Here is a 13092-nt window from a genome sequence, read left to right on the forward strand (position 1 = left end):
GCCGAAAAATAATCGGCTGCAAGCTAAGACTGCCTCCAATGGCTTTCTTAAAATGTATACACAATGCTACTCAATTATAACACAACAAAACGGGAGCGAGTCAGTACTCCTAAATCAAATCATATCGATTATTCATACCCTTCTGATTTCTCGTGTTCAGTGTAAAAATCCAAAAGGATTCTCTATCTAGCAATCGCCTGTTTATGTCTCCTCGTGCGGTTTTAAATACCCTTTCTATACTGACACTCAGGCTTGTCAGGTCACCCTGATGAACATCTCTAACTCATCTACTGGTTCCTCGACCATGTCAAAAATAGCATTTTGCTAAATTAAAAATGCACTTTCCTGTCAATTTTTTTGGGATTCCTGCAGGGCAATGCATTCCAACGAAATACTATACATACTTCTCTTTTGCCCACCATTCCGATCAAAGATTGGATTATATCTTTATTACTACACAATCTCTCCAGTGTTGTCTCGACCCGAATCAGGTGTATGCTTCTCTCGGACCATGCCCTAGTTTTTCCTCACCTTTGTTGTCCCTAATATGCCTAAAACGGAATACAGATGGAGGCTAAACGAAACATTATTAAAAAGCTCATGTATTCCAAAATTAGCTGGTCTGATAGAGGAATATTTCCGTTTAAACGAATCAGAAGACCTATCCCAAGCAGTACTCTGCCCACAAATCTGTCATAAGATGCCACCTAATTGCCTTAAGCTCCTATATTAAAAAAACAATAACAAATGAAACTAGAGGATCTTACCTCAGAAATCTCTAAACTGGAGACGCAGCACAAGAGAACAATGAACGTAGACATTTTAGTACGTCTGGACACCTTAAGATCAGAATTAAAAAATATATTAAACACTAACACAGCTAAACAGTTTTTACCCACTCAATACAAATACTATGCTCACGGCAACAAAGCCTTGAAAGTATTATTATCCCAAACTAAAAAGAGAAAAGCAGCGTCCTACATCTCCCACATACAATCTGAAAACTCGCTAGTAGTCCATAAAACAGAACTAATCGCAGAACAATTTTGTAACTACTATAGTCAATTTTACACTCACCTAAAGAATTATTAGGAACACCATACTAATACGGTGTTGGACCCCCTTTTGCCTTCAGAACTGCCTTAATTCTACGTGGCATTGATTCAACAAGGTGCCGATAGCATTCTTTAGAAATGTTGGCCTATATTGATAGGATAGCATCTTGCAGGTGATGAGTGGTGCCCGGTGGGGTCTTCTGCTGTTGTAGCCCATCCGCCTCAAGGTTGTGCGTGTTGTGGCTTCACAAATGCTTTGCTGCATACCTCGGTTGTAACGAGTGGTTATTTCAGTCAACGTTGCTCTTCTATCAGCTTGAATCAGTCGGCCCATTCTCCTCTGACCTCTAGCATCCACAAGGCAGAAAAAAAACTCCCAGGCTGTGAGCTGTGCGCTGCGATTGGCCAGCGCTGCAGCCTAGGAGAAGGAAACGCCCACAGGACAAGGGCAGACACCGCCTACTATAACTTAGTGAGAGAAAATACCGGAGGGCATAACGGGAGAACGGAGCAGCGCCCAGGGATAATAGTAAGTGCAGTGAGATCCCCAGGCGCCGCTCTCCATGTCAGCATACTTCGTTCACAATGTTTTTCCAGGTGAAAGGTCCTCTTTAAAGTATTAACCCAATGGTACTACACGCCACAACCATATGTTTCCTGAATGTAGTCCTAACTGTTGGAGATGTGGTTCTGAAATAGGCACTCAAAGCCTTATATGGTGGAAATGCTCTAAAGTAACATTCTAATGGCAAATAGTTTTCAAAGTCATATTTGATGTTTCCGGGATGAACATACCACTCTCACCGAAACTGTCTCTCTTTGGGGTGTTTGGGAGTCTCAGATGCCCTAGAGACACACAAACTCTATGCAAAATTTTACTAGCTTCATCCAGACTACTCATAGCAGTGTGCTGGAAAAAAACTGATCCACCATCTATTCAACACTGGATTCAAAGGTGTGACCAACTGTACCGCCTAGAACAAATTGCACACTGGGACTCCCGAACGCCCCATTGTTTTGAAGCTATTTGGAAACCCTTTATGACGACCAAAATGTGCTACTCTATACCAACTTAGTTGTAGCAATGTATACGCGTTCTTTATTCTTCTTAATCAGGTACTAATAACCGGCAACATAACCTTCCCCACCAAGCATTCCTAATACTGTTTTTCCTCGATAAACCCCCCCCCCCTTTCAAGTTTGTTTTCTCTCTTCCCGACTTCTACTTTACCGAAGCAATTCCTCTTTTGAACATAGTCTATTTTATATAAACAATACCGACACTCACTATATTTATGTTCTGTGACATAACCAGTTGTTATCATTCGCCGTGTAAATTGCTTCTTTTGCATCTTTTTCACAGCCCACGTTTGGGTAAAATGCGTGCATACTTTTCCATTGTTAAAACTAATAAAAACTATTTTAAAACAAAACAAAACAAAAAAAAAAATACAAAGAAAATGTGTCCCCTAACTTTATGCCTTTTGGAGATCATTTCTTCTTTTGCATGCCACTGTATTTATGCTAAGATAACAAAAATGGAATAATACAGGGTGGCCCACAAAAAAGGTAGCCCGCCTTGCCTGCAGCAATAATATGACAAGATGAACGAGCAAGTGGATTTTTTTTCTTTTTTTAATATAAATTACCCACAAGTCAAAAAAGATGCTGAAAGTGGTCCCTGTTTAAGTCTATGCATCCTTGGGCACGTTGAATTATATTGGCTGATACAGCTTGCAGTTCTTCAACAGTGTTTGTGATGTTATCCTTGAGTTCATCCAAGGTATGTGGATTGTTAGCGTACACTTTGTTTTAAATTTCCCCACAGATAAAATCACGTGGACAAGTCTGGGGAACATGGTGGCCATAACCCCTGGCTCACAGTTCATGAACCTGTGCCAGCGAGTTCCTTGAGGTGTGGCATGTTGCCTCATCTTGTTGGAAAAAGCAGGCCATTTTTTTTTTTCTGGTGTTTGTTGTAAAACTGTTAAAAGCTGTCCAGATAAATTGTGGTATTCACAGTTGTTTTGAAGAAAATTGGGCCCCCTATTCCTATTCCTGACACTGCACACAAAATGCCAATTTTCTGGTTGTGAAGTAGTCTCGTGAGTCAAATGGGGATTTTCAGCAGACCAGTACCTCATATTCTAGTAATTTACGTGACCTGACAAATAAAACCAAGCTTCGTCCATCATAAAGTACAGCAATGGGTCCAAATGTCTGTCAGCAATCTACAGCACCTAAGTACAACAATTTACGTGTTTAGCTTTGTCAGACTCTTTCAGTTCCTGCACACACCTTATTTGGTGCGGTTTCAGGTTCAGAGATTTCAGCACTCTGACATGTCGTTAGTGATGCACCAAATTGCTGAGACAGTCTTCATATTGATTTTTGGGGGCTATTTGCAATCCACTGCTGAATTTCATGCACAACTTTAGCCGCCCTGATCGATGGAGGCCTTGGTTTCATCATGTTTGCTAGATTGCCCGTTTGATGCCATTTCAGAACCAGTCTCTGAATACAATCTTTAGCTGGTCGTTTTGTTCTTGGGTACTTGTCGGCAAAGGTCTCTTGCGTTTCCTTAATCAATCTGTTTCACACACAGCCTTCCACAATCACTATTTGATGTTCCAGGGAGAACGCCACCTTTCTGACACAATAGGCCACTTTTATCAAACTGAATAATAAATCAATCTGGTTGCCCATACCAACCACTCAGTGCTCAGCTTTCAGTTCCTACAGGGTTCTGAAAAAATTAAAGCTGAGCTCTGATTGGTAGGAGGTGGGCTACTTTTTCGTGGACCCCATTCATCTGAAGGAGAACACTTGTATCAATTTGACCTGGTATCGGTATACTTTTATTTTCTGTTGTATGGAATACTTTATAAACTGAAAATAAAAATATTTTTACATGACAAAGATAAAAGTGAAATTGGTTATTTTGGTGTGGTATAGTGTGTTGATATTTTCTGAATATGGCATTTCCCTGTTGCTGCTTTTATGTTTGTTGGAAATTAAGTATACTGTTCAAGAGCAGTGGTCACCCCCCTAATGTAATGTTTTCTTGTATATAGTAGTACTCCTGCTGTTATGACGTATGCTCAACTGGAGAACCTTATCAACAAATGGAGTTTGGAGCTTGAGGATCAAGAAAAACATTTTTTACAGCAAGCTACCCAAGTCAATGCCTGGGACAGGACACTGATTACTAATGGTGAAAGGGTAAGCAATGAACACTTAAATGGGCTTTCCAGTACTTTAATATTGATAGCCTATTTTCAGGATATGCCATCAATATCTAATGTTATTAGACCCCTGCTGATCAACTGCTCTGCAGTAGCTACGATGCTGAAAATGCACAGCTCCATCCATTTCTCTAGTGGACGTTGCTGGTTACTGCAGCGCTGGTCCCATTCACCTCATTGGGAGCAGCACTTTAGCGTCCACTACAGAAATGGACCAAGCTGTGTATTTCTGGTGTCGGAGCAGCTGTGGGGGTGCAGGGTGTCAGATCGCGCCAGTCGGGTATTGATGGTCTATGCTGTGTTAAAGCAATCACTATTAATGTATTGTAAAACTCTTTTAAAGGCATTCTCCAGGAATTAAGAGAATGAAAACACTGAAATATTACTTTAATATAAATATATTCCCAAATACCTTTCATTAGTTATAATAGCTCGTTTTGTCTGGGGAGCAATCATTAGGGGAAATAAAATGGCTACCGTCTGTTAGTACACACACAACCTGTCCTAATCACACAGCAGGACAAGTTACTACAGAACCCTGGGCTAAAGAGCTGCCTCATCCTTCTCTCTGCTCTGCTTGTCAGGGATTCTGATCCTGAATACAGTTTAATATGATCTTCAGCTGAATCTCTGTAGGAATGGAGTTCATGAGGAGACATGAAGTACGGAGAGGAGGTGGGGATGTGGATAATGAGCAGCAGCACTTATATGCAGTCTCTATTACCACAGCCCCACATTACAACAGTCTGTCCTGTCCGTCCTCTCTGTACTTTGTCTCCTCATGAACTCCATTCCTACAGAGATTGAGCTGAAGATCTTATCTGTATCCAGGATGATAATTCCTGGCAAGCAGACAGGAGTATGAGGCAGCTCTTTAGCTTAGTGTTGTGAAGTAACTTGTCCTTCTGTGTGATTAGCACAGACACAGTAAGAAGATACGAGACTGCACTCACCAAGAAGGTCCAATCTTTACTTTTATTCAGGTAAAAGGCATGCGGAGCAGGCAATCAAAGCTTGGTGCACCACACAGACACCATGAGATGACGGCCGTTTCGTGTATGTTACGCTTCTTCTGGCCTCCTAACGTGATGACGTCAAGTACGTCACTTTTATACAAAAGCACCGCCTCCACAGACATGCGCAGAGACGGCGTTACATAAAATACATATAAAATGTGCAAGACATTAGTCTAAGATGCAGCAAATCAACAGGATTTAAAGAAAAACACCTAAATCATTCCGGTCATTCAGACCCGAAGGACCCAGGGCCCTGGCTTTTATAATCCAACTGACTTCCTTTCGTAGAAGCCAAGTATATCTATCTCCCCCCCCCCCCCCCCGTAGGTAGGAAAGGGACAATTTCTAGGCCTGAAAATGTTAGTACCCTGGGGTCGCCTCCATGTACTCCTTTCACATGCTTAAAGGGTTTCTATCACTTCATATGACATAATTAGCTGGCAGACACTAGCGATCTGCTAGTGTCTGCTCTGGCCAACCATCCTACTATAATCACTTGTGGGGCAGCGGTTTTGCTAAAAAACGAACTTTTATAAATATGCTAATGAGCCTCTAGGTGCTATGTGGGCGTCATTAGCACCTAGAGGCTCCGTCTACCTTCATACACAGCGGCCGCCCAGCACGTCCCTCCAGCCCGCCCATGTCCTCCTCCGTGTGACGCAGCGGCCGAATTCTCGCGCATGCGCCGTGCGCGGCTGTATTCGGCGCATTAGAGATGTCTGAGCTCGGAGCGGTCAGACATTCAATGCGCATGCGCCGAATACAGCCGCGCATGCGCATTGAATGTCTGACCGCTCCGAGCTCAGACATCTCTAATGCGCCGAATACAGCCGCGCACGGCGCATGCGCGAGAATTCGGCCGCTGCGTCACACGGAGGAGGACATGGGCGGGCTGGAGGGACGTGCTGGGCGGCCGCTGTGTATGAAGGTAGACGGAGCCTCTAGGTGCTAATGACGCCCACATAGCACCTAGAGGCTCATTAGCATATTTATAAAAGTTCGTTTTTTAGCAAAACCGCTGCCCCACAAGTGATTATAGTAGGATGGTTGGCCAGAGCAGACACTAGCAGATCGCTAGTGTCTGCCAGCTAATTATGTCATATGAAGTGATAGAAACCCTTTAATTAAGCGAGGGCATCCCCTGCCCGATGTCACTGATCCAAAATGTTCCCTTATCCTTTCAAATAACGGTCTAATGGTTTTTCCTATATAGAAGCGACCACAGGGGCACATTATCAGGTACACTAAAAATCTACTCCGACAGGTGATTAAATGGTTAACCTTATGTTGTAACCCTCCAAAGTATACCACCCTATACTGGGGGTTATAGCGGCAGAATGAACAATTTCCACATTTGCGATTGCCTTTAGGTACATATTACCTCAACCATATATCTGGTCTTTTTTCTAAAATACCTGCTTCTGACCAACCATCTTTTCAAGGTGTGGCTACGCCTAAACACAATAATAGGTTTGTTCTGTGCCAAGTCTTTCAAGGATTCGTCACCACTCAGTAGGTCCCAATTCTGATATATAGTCTTACGAATGGCATCCTCCATTGGGCTATATTTGAACGAGAACATAAACCTATGGGCTTTCATATTTCCAATCTCTCTATTGGGACTCTTTTTACCCTTTAATAGTGCATCCTGGGTGAAAAATGCAGCTTTTGACATTGCCTTATGAAGGTCCATAAGGGGGTAACCTCTCTTCAACAGACGTTTAGTGAGGTCAATGGCCTGGGGTTTGAAATCTTCTTCCCGGGCATTGATTCTCCTTAATCTTCTATACTGCTCATAAGGCACAGCTGTTTTCCAGGACGTCCCTCCATGACAGCACCCATGGAAGCGGGAGAGATTAAAAGGCACCTTCCCACCCCACTCTCCAGTGTTCTTCCTGTCCTTACAGGGATAGGAGCAGAGAGATTTTTGTTCCCTGCTCTAGGGAAAAGGCCTAGTGGCTAGCACCTCTCTGGGTAGAGGTCCCCTAGCTTGCCCCGATACCCCTGTACCTTCTGCCGCTGTATCTGGGGGGCCGAGGCCGCTTCTCCGGTTGGGAGCTGGGTCCTTTGGGTCTGAATGACCGGAATGATTTAAGTGTTTTTCTTTAAATCCTGTTGATTTGCTGCATCTTAGACTGTCTTGTACATTTTTATATTTATTTTATGTAACGCCATCTCTGCGCATGTCTGTGGAGGCGGTGCTTTTGTATAAAAGTGATGTACTTGACGTCATCGCGTTAAGAGGCCAGAAGAAGCGTAACATACGCGAAACGGCCGTCGCCTCATGGGGTCTGTGTGGAGCACCAAGCTTTGATTGCCTGCTCCACATGCCTTTTACCTGAATAAAAGTAAAGATTGGACCTTCTTGGTGAGTGCCGTCTCGTATCTTCTTACTGTGTGTGTTGAGACTGAGCACCACCGAAGTCGATCGTGGGTCCTGGTGTCACCGCTGAGAGAGAGTGGAAGGTGACGAGTCTGAGGGGAAGCTGAAGCAGTGCCGTCCTGTTCGTTTGTCTCCCTGTGTCTACTTCTGTGTGATTAGGACAGGTTTTGTGTGTACTAATAGGACAGTGGCCATTTTGTTTTTCCTAATGATTGCTCCTAGGAAAGTTATTTGTGAATATATTTATAATAAAGTAATATTTAAGTATTTTCATTTTCTTCAGTCCCAGAGAACCCCTTTAAGCCACTGTTGTGACTGTATATAGCCTTTGTAGCCATCTAATATCTAGATGCTTTATGTTGTCAGATCACCTCATTACATAGAGAGATGGAGAAGGTAAAATTGGATCAAAAGAGGTAAGACGATGAAAAGGTGGAGCTTTCGGTCTCTTACTTATACTGTATTTAAAATGCTAATCACATACATGCAACACCAACAAATACAACAGTGTAAACCCTCAAATAGTCACCATCTAAAATTCAAATATTTAAAGTATAACTGTCGTATTATTTTTTTTGAGTATTGGATTGTGGTGATTAATATCACCTTGGTGGCCCTATTTAAACTTTTCACAGTGTATTCAATTACCCCTTAATTCCACATTTTTGTTCCCTGTACTGCCTACTTTTACCTGTGCTTAAAATAGGGTTGCTAGGCATGGTCCGTCTATCTGTTGAAGGACGGAGCACGCAGCGTGCAGGGTCACATTACTGACAGCCAGGGACTGTAAGTAAATGATTAAAGCCAGGTCCTCCCCAGCAGCTAACAGTGCCTGGGCTGTGTGCACTTCTCCCTGTCCCTGCGTTGGCAGACGCTCCCTCACTCAGCAGAGCTGGAGAATGCAGAGTTGGTGCAGCGCAGACCAGGGAAGGGAGATCTGCCATCTGCTCAGTGTATAAATGAAAGCAACATGTGGTAAGAGGACCCCTTTGTGCTGCAGGAGATTAACCCTTTAGGGGGGAGGGCTCTGGTTACTGACACTTTTGGGGGCTATTGTTACTGGCTAGTGAGGGCAGGTAGGATTAGCCTCAGGGTGAGGGCAGTGGCGGCCATCTTAACTGAATAGTGAAATTGCAGTTTTATGCAGACTGGTTGCTAAGGGCTGAATCTTATTAAATATGGGGCAAGTCAGTCTAATAGTAACTGATTCTGGAATATCATGTTATTAGTAACTACATATATGAAAATTGAAATTAGGGTCTAAATGTGACAGTTATCCTTTAATTGAAACAAAAGTCTCATGTATACGTAAAGATGATGTCTTTATAATGAGTAATATATCAATCTTCCTGACAATTCATTCTTGCAAAACATATTGGTAAGTGAGGGACACTGTGGGTGACCAGCACCTCTTGATTATGCCATTTATCTTATGCTTTGAAAAGTCTGGTTGTGAGTATAGTAATCATTTCTAGCGAGTCATTTCTTTGTACCACGGTCTGTTGTCCTTTGCCTTATATATTACTCATTATAAGGGCAGATGTTTAACGTGTTCATGAAACTTTTGGTGGGTTGTATATTTGAGTGCTGTAAATTATCTTTCCACCGGGTGTCCTTTTTGCTGTTAGGTCACTGTTGTGTTGAAATGTTTTTAATGTATGACTTTTTATAGGTTTTCTTTCAATAAAGTATTTTTTTAACCCATTATTAGCCCGGTGAAATTGTTTTTTTTTTTTTCTTGTTAACCCATTAAAGGTGGTGGCCATGATTTTTATATTGATGGCCCATCTTTAGGATAGGGTATCAGATCAGCAGGGGTATGACTCCCAGAACCACCACCGATCTTCAGCTCCATAATGACTGTGGATAGGGGATAAATGTTTGTGGGGACAACCCCTTGCAAAAAGTACAAGAGCGGTGTTCTCTTCAAACAGCTGATTGTCAAGGGTGCCTGCAGTCTCTCGCGCCCATCCCCACCCTTCCCCCTGCCAATCTGATGTTGATGCCTTAGGCTACTTTCACACTAGCGTTCTGCTGTCCGCTCGTGAGCTCCGTTTGAAGGGGCTCACGAGCGGAGCAGAACGCTTCCGTCCAGCCCTGATGCAGTCTGAATGGATGCGGATCCGCTCAGACTGCATCAGTCTGGCGGCGTTCAGCCTCCGCTCCGCTCGCCTCCGCACGGCCAGGCGGACAGCTGAACGCTGCTTGCAGCGTTCGGGTGTCCGCCTGGCCGTGCGGAGGCGAGCGGATCCGTCCAGACTTATAATGTAAGTCAATGGGGGCGGATCCGCTTGAAGATGACACCATATGGCTCAATCTTCAAGCGGATCCGTTCCCCATTGACTTACAATGGAAAGTCTGAACGGATCCGCTCAGACAACTTTCACACTTAGAAAATTTTCTAAGTTTTAATGCAGACGCATCCGTTCTGAACGGATGCGAACGTCTGCATTATCGGAGCGGATCCGTCTGATGAAACATCAGACGGATCCGCTCCGAACGCTAGTGTGAAAGTAGCCTTAGCCTGTGGATCGGTCATCATAGTAACCTAGTTTGTAAGGCTGAAAAAATAAATCTGTCCATCCAGTTCGGCCGGTTATCCTACAAGTTGATCCAGAGGAAGGCAAAAAAAAAAGTGAGATAGAAGCCAATTTTCCCCACTTAAGGGGAAAAAAAATTCCTTCCCGACTCCAATCAGAATAACTCCCTGGATCAATGACTCATCTCTAGTAGCTATAGCCTGTAATATTATTACACTCCAGAAATACATCCATGCCCCTCTTGAACTCTTTTAGTGAACTCTCCATCACCTCCTCAGGCAGAGAGTTCCATAGTCTCACTGCTCTTACCATAAAATATCCTCTGTTTGTGTGCAAACCTTCTTTACTCCAGGCGCAGAGGGTGTCCCCTCGTCACAGTCCTGGGGATAAAGAGATGATGGGAGAGATCTCTGTACTGACCCCTGATATATTTATACATAGTTATTAGTCGTCTTTTTTGTAAAGTTTATTACCCTAATTTTGATCTTTCAGGGTACTGTAGTCCCCCCATTCCAGTTATTACTTTAGTTGCCCTCCTCTGAACCCTCTCCAGCTCTGCTACGTCTGCCTTGTTCACAGGCGCCCAAAAGTGTACACAGTACTCCATGTGTGGTCTGACTAGTGATTTGTAAAGTGGTAGGACTATGTTCTCATCAAGGGCATCTATGCCCCTTTCGATGCAACCCAGCTTAGTTTACTGTTCACTAAAATTCCTAGGTCCTTTTCCATGTCCGTGTTACCCAGTGTTTTACCATTTAGAATGTATGGGTGACTTGCATTAATCCTTCCCATGTGCATAACCTTACATTTGTCAGTATTAAACCTCATCTGCCACGTATCTGCCCAAGCCTCCAATCTATCCAGATCCATCTGTAGCAGTATACTGTCCTCTTCCGTGTTAATTACTTTACACAGTTTAGTGTCATCTGCACAATTATATTTTACTGTGCAAGCCTTCAGCAAGATCATTAATATATTGAAGAGAATTGGGCCCAATACTGACCCCTGAGGTACTCCACTAGTGACAGTGACCCAATCTGAGTGTGTACCATTAATAACCACCCTCTGTTTTCTATCACTGAGCCAGTTACTTACCCACATACATTTTTTCCCAGTCCAAGTATTCTCATTTACTAACCTTTCATGCGGTACAGTGTCAAATACTTTGGAGAAGTCCAGATGTACGACATCCATTGATTCGCCGCTGTCAAGTCTAGAACTTACCTCTTCATCAATATAAAAAATAATGAACCAACCCTTTGATGTTTAATTTGTGTGAAAAGGTAGAAGGTTGAATTTTGCCGTTAGTAGCAACCTCAGCATCCCCCTCTTGCCAGCCTATCTGCTCTATTCGATACAGTTGCAATTTGCCAGTTTATTACCATGCCACCCAGGGGCCAGACGAAGACTACCATGTCCAGACTGATTGCGTTGTTTTTAGAAACTTTCTTTTGTGCCTCATTACACCCCTAATTTTGGACCAGAAAAGTTGTCTACACTAAGCCAAGCAAGATTTGGCTCAGGGAAGCATCTTTCACACATCTAAAAACATCTTTATTATTTATTCTTCTGTTAACCCCTTCAGGACCCTGCCATTTTTCACCTTAAGGACCAGGCCATTTTTTGCAAATTTGACATGTCACTTTATCTGGCGGAAAAAAAAAGCCATATGTACCAAAAATTGGGAAAAAATTTCCATTTCTCTACTTTTTTAATACATAGTAATACCTCCAAAAATAGTTATTACTTTACATTCCCCATATGTCTACTTCATGTTTGGATCATTTTGTGAATGCCATTTTATTTTTTGGGGACGTTAGAAGGCTTAGAAGTTTAGAAGCAAATCTTGAAATTTTTCAGAAAATTTCCAAAACCCACTTTTTAACCACCTCCGGACCGCTGTACGCAGATTCGCGTTCCGGAGGTGGCAGCCCTGCGCTCAGCGACGCATATACGCGTCATCTCGCGTGAGCCGGGATTTCCTGTGAACGCGCGCACACAGGAACGGAAGGTAAGAGAGTTGATCTCCAGCCTGCCAGCGGCGATCGTTCGCTGGCAGGCTGGAGATGTGTTTTTTTTAACCCCTAACAGGTATATTAGACGCTGTTTTGATAACAGCGTCTAATATACCTGCTACCTGGTCCTCTGGTGGTCCCCTTTGTTTGGATCGACCACCAGAGGACACAGGTAGCTCAGTAAAGTCCCACCAAGCACCACTACACTACACTACACCCCCCCCCCGTCACTTATTAACCCCTTATTCACCCTTGATCACCCCTGATCACCCCATATAGACTCCCTGATCACCCCCCTGTCATTGATTACCCCCCTGTCATTGATCAACCCCCTGTAAAGCTCCATTCAGATGTCCGCATGATTTTTACGGATCCACTGATAGATGGATCGGATCCGCAAAACGCATACGGACGTCTGAATGAAGCCTTACAGGGGCGTGATCAATGACTGTGGTGATCACCCCATATAGACTCCCTGATCACCCCCCTGTCATTGATTACACCCCTGTCATTGATCAACCCCCTGTAAAGCTCCATTCAGATGTCCGCATGATTTTTACGGATCCACTGATAGATGGATCGGATCCGCAAAACACATACAGGCGTCTCCCTGGAGCCTTCCAGGGGGGGTGATCACCCCATATAGACTCCTTGATCACCCCCCTGTCATTGATCACCCCCCCCCCTGTCATGCTGCATTCAGATGTCCGTATGATTTTTACGGATACATGGATCGGATCCGCAAAACACATACGGACATCTGAATGGAGCCTTACAGGGGGGTGATCAATGACAGGGGGGTGATCACCCCATATAGACTCTCTGATCACCACCCCTG

General features: G+C 43.7%; 1 protein-coding gene across 5 annotated transcripts in view; it reads left to right on the plus strand.

Annotated features, from left to right (window-relative positions):
- The window catches only part of NUP62CL (nucleoporin 62 C-terminal like), a 147905-nt gene that overhangs the window by 88948 nt on the left and 45865 nt on the right, over positions 1-13092 (plus strand). For 4 of the 5 annotated variants that reach the window (XM_040405101.1, XM_040405102.1, XM_040405104.1 and 1 more), the window contains exons 7-8: positions 4130-4277; positions 8066-8115. In XM_040405101.1, the coding sequence (XP_040261035.1) occupies positions 4130-4277; positions 8066-8115 (198 nt within the window). The remainder of the gene's footprint in view (positions 1-4129; positions 4278-8065; positions 8116-13092) is intronic. The other variant, XM_040405106.1, reaches the window with a different exon arrangement.

Source organism: Bufo bufo, chromosome 8 (assembly GCF_905171765.1).
Source record: "Bufo bufo chromosome 8, aBufBuf1.1, whole genome shotgun sequence".
Lineage (NCBI taxonomy): Eukaryota > Metazoa > Chordata > Amphibia > Anura > Bufonidae > Bufo > Bufo bufo.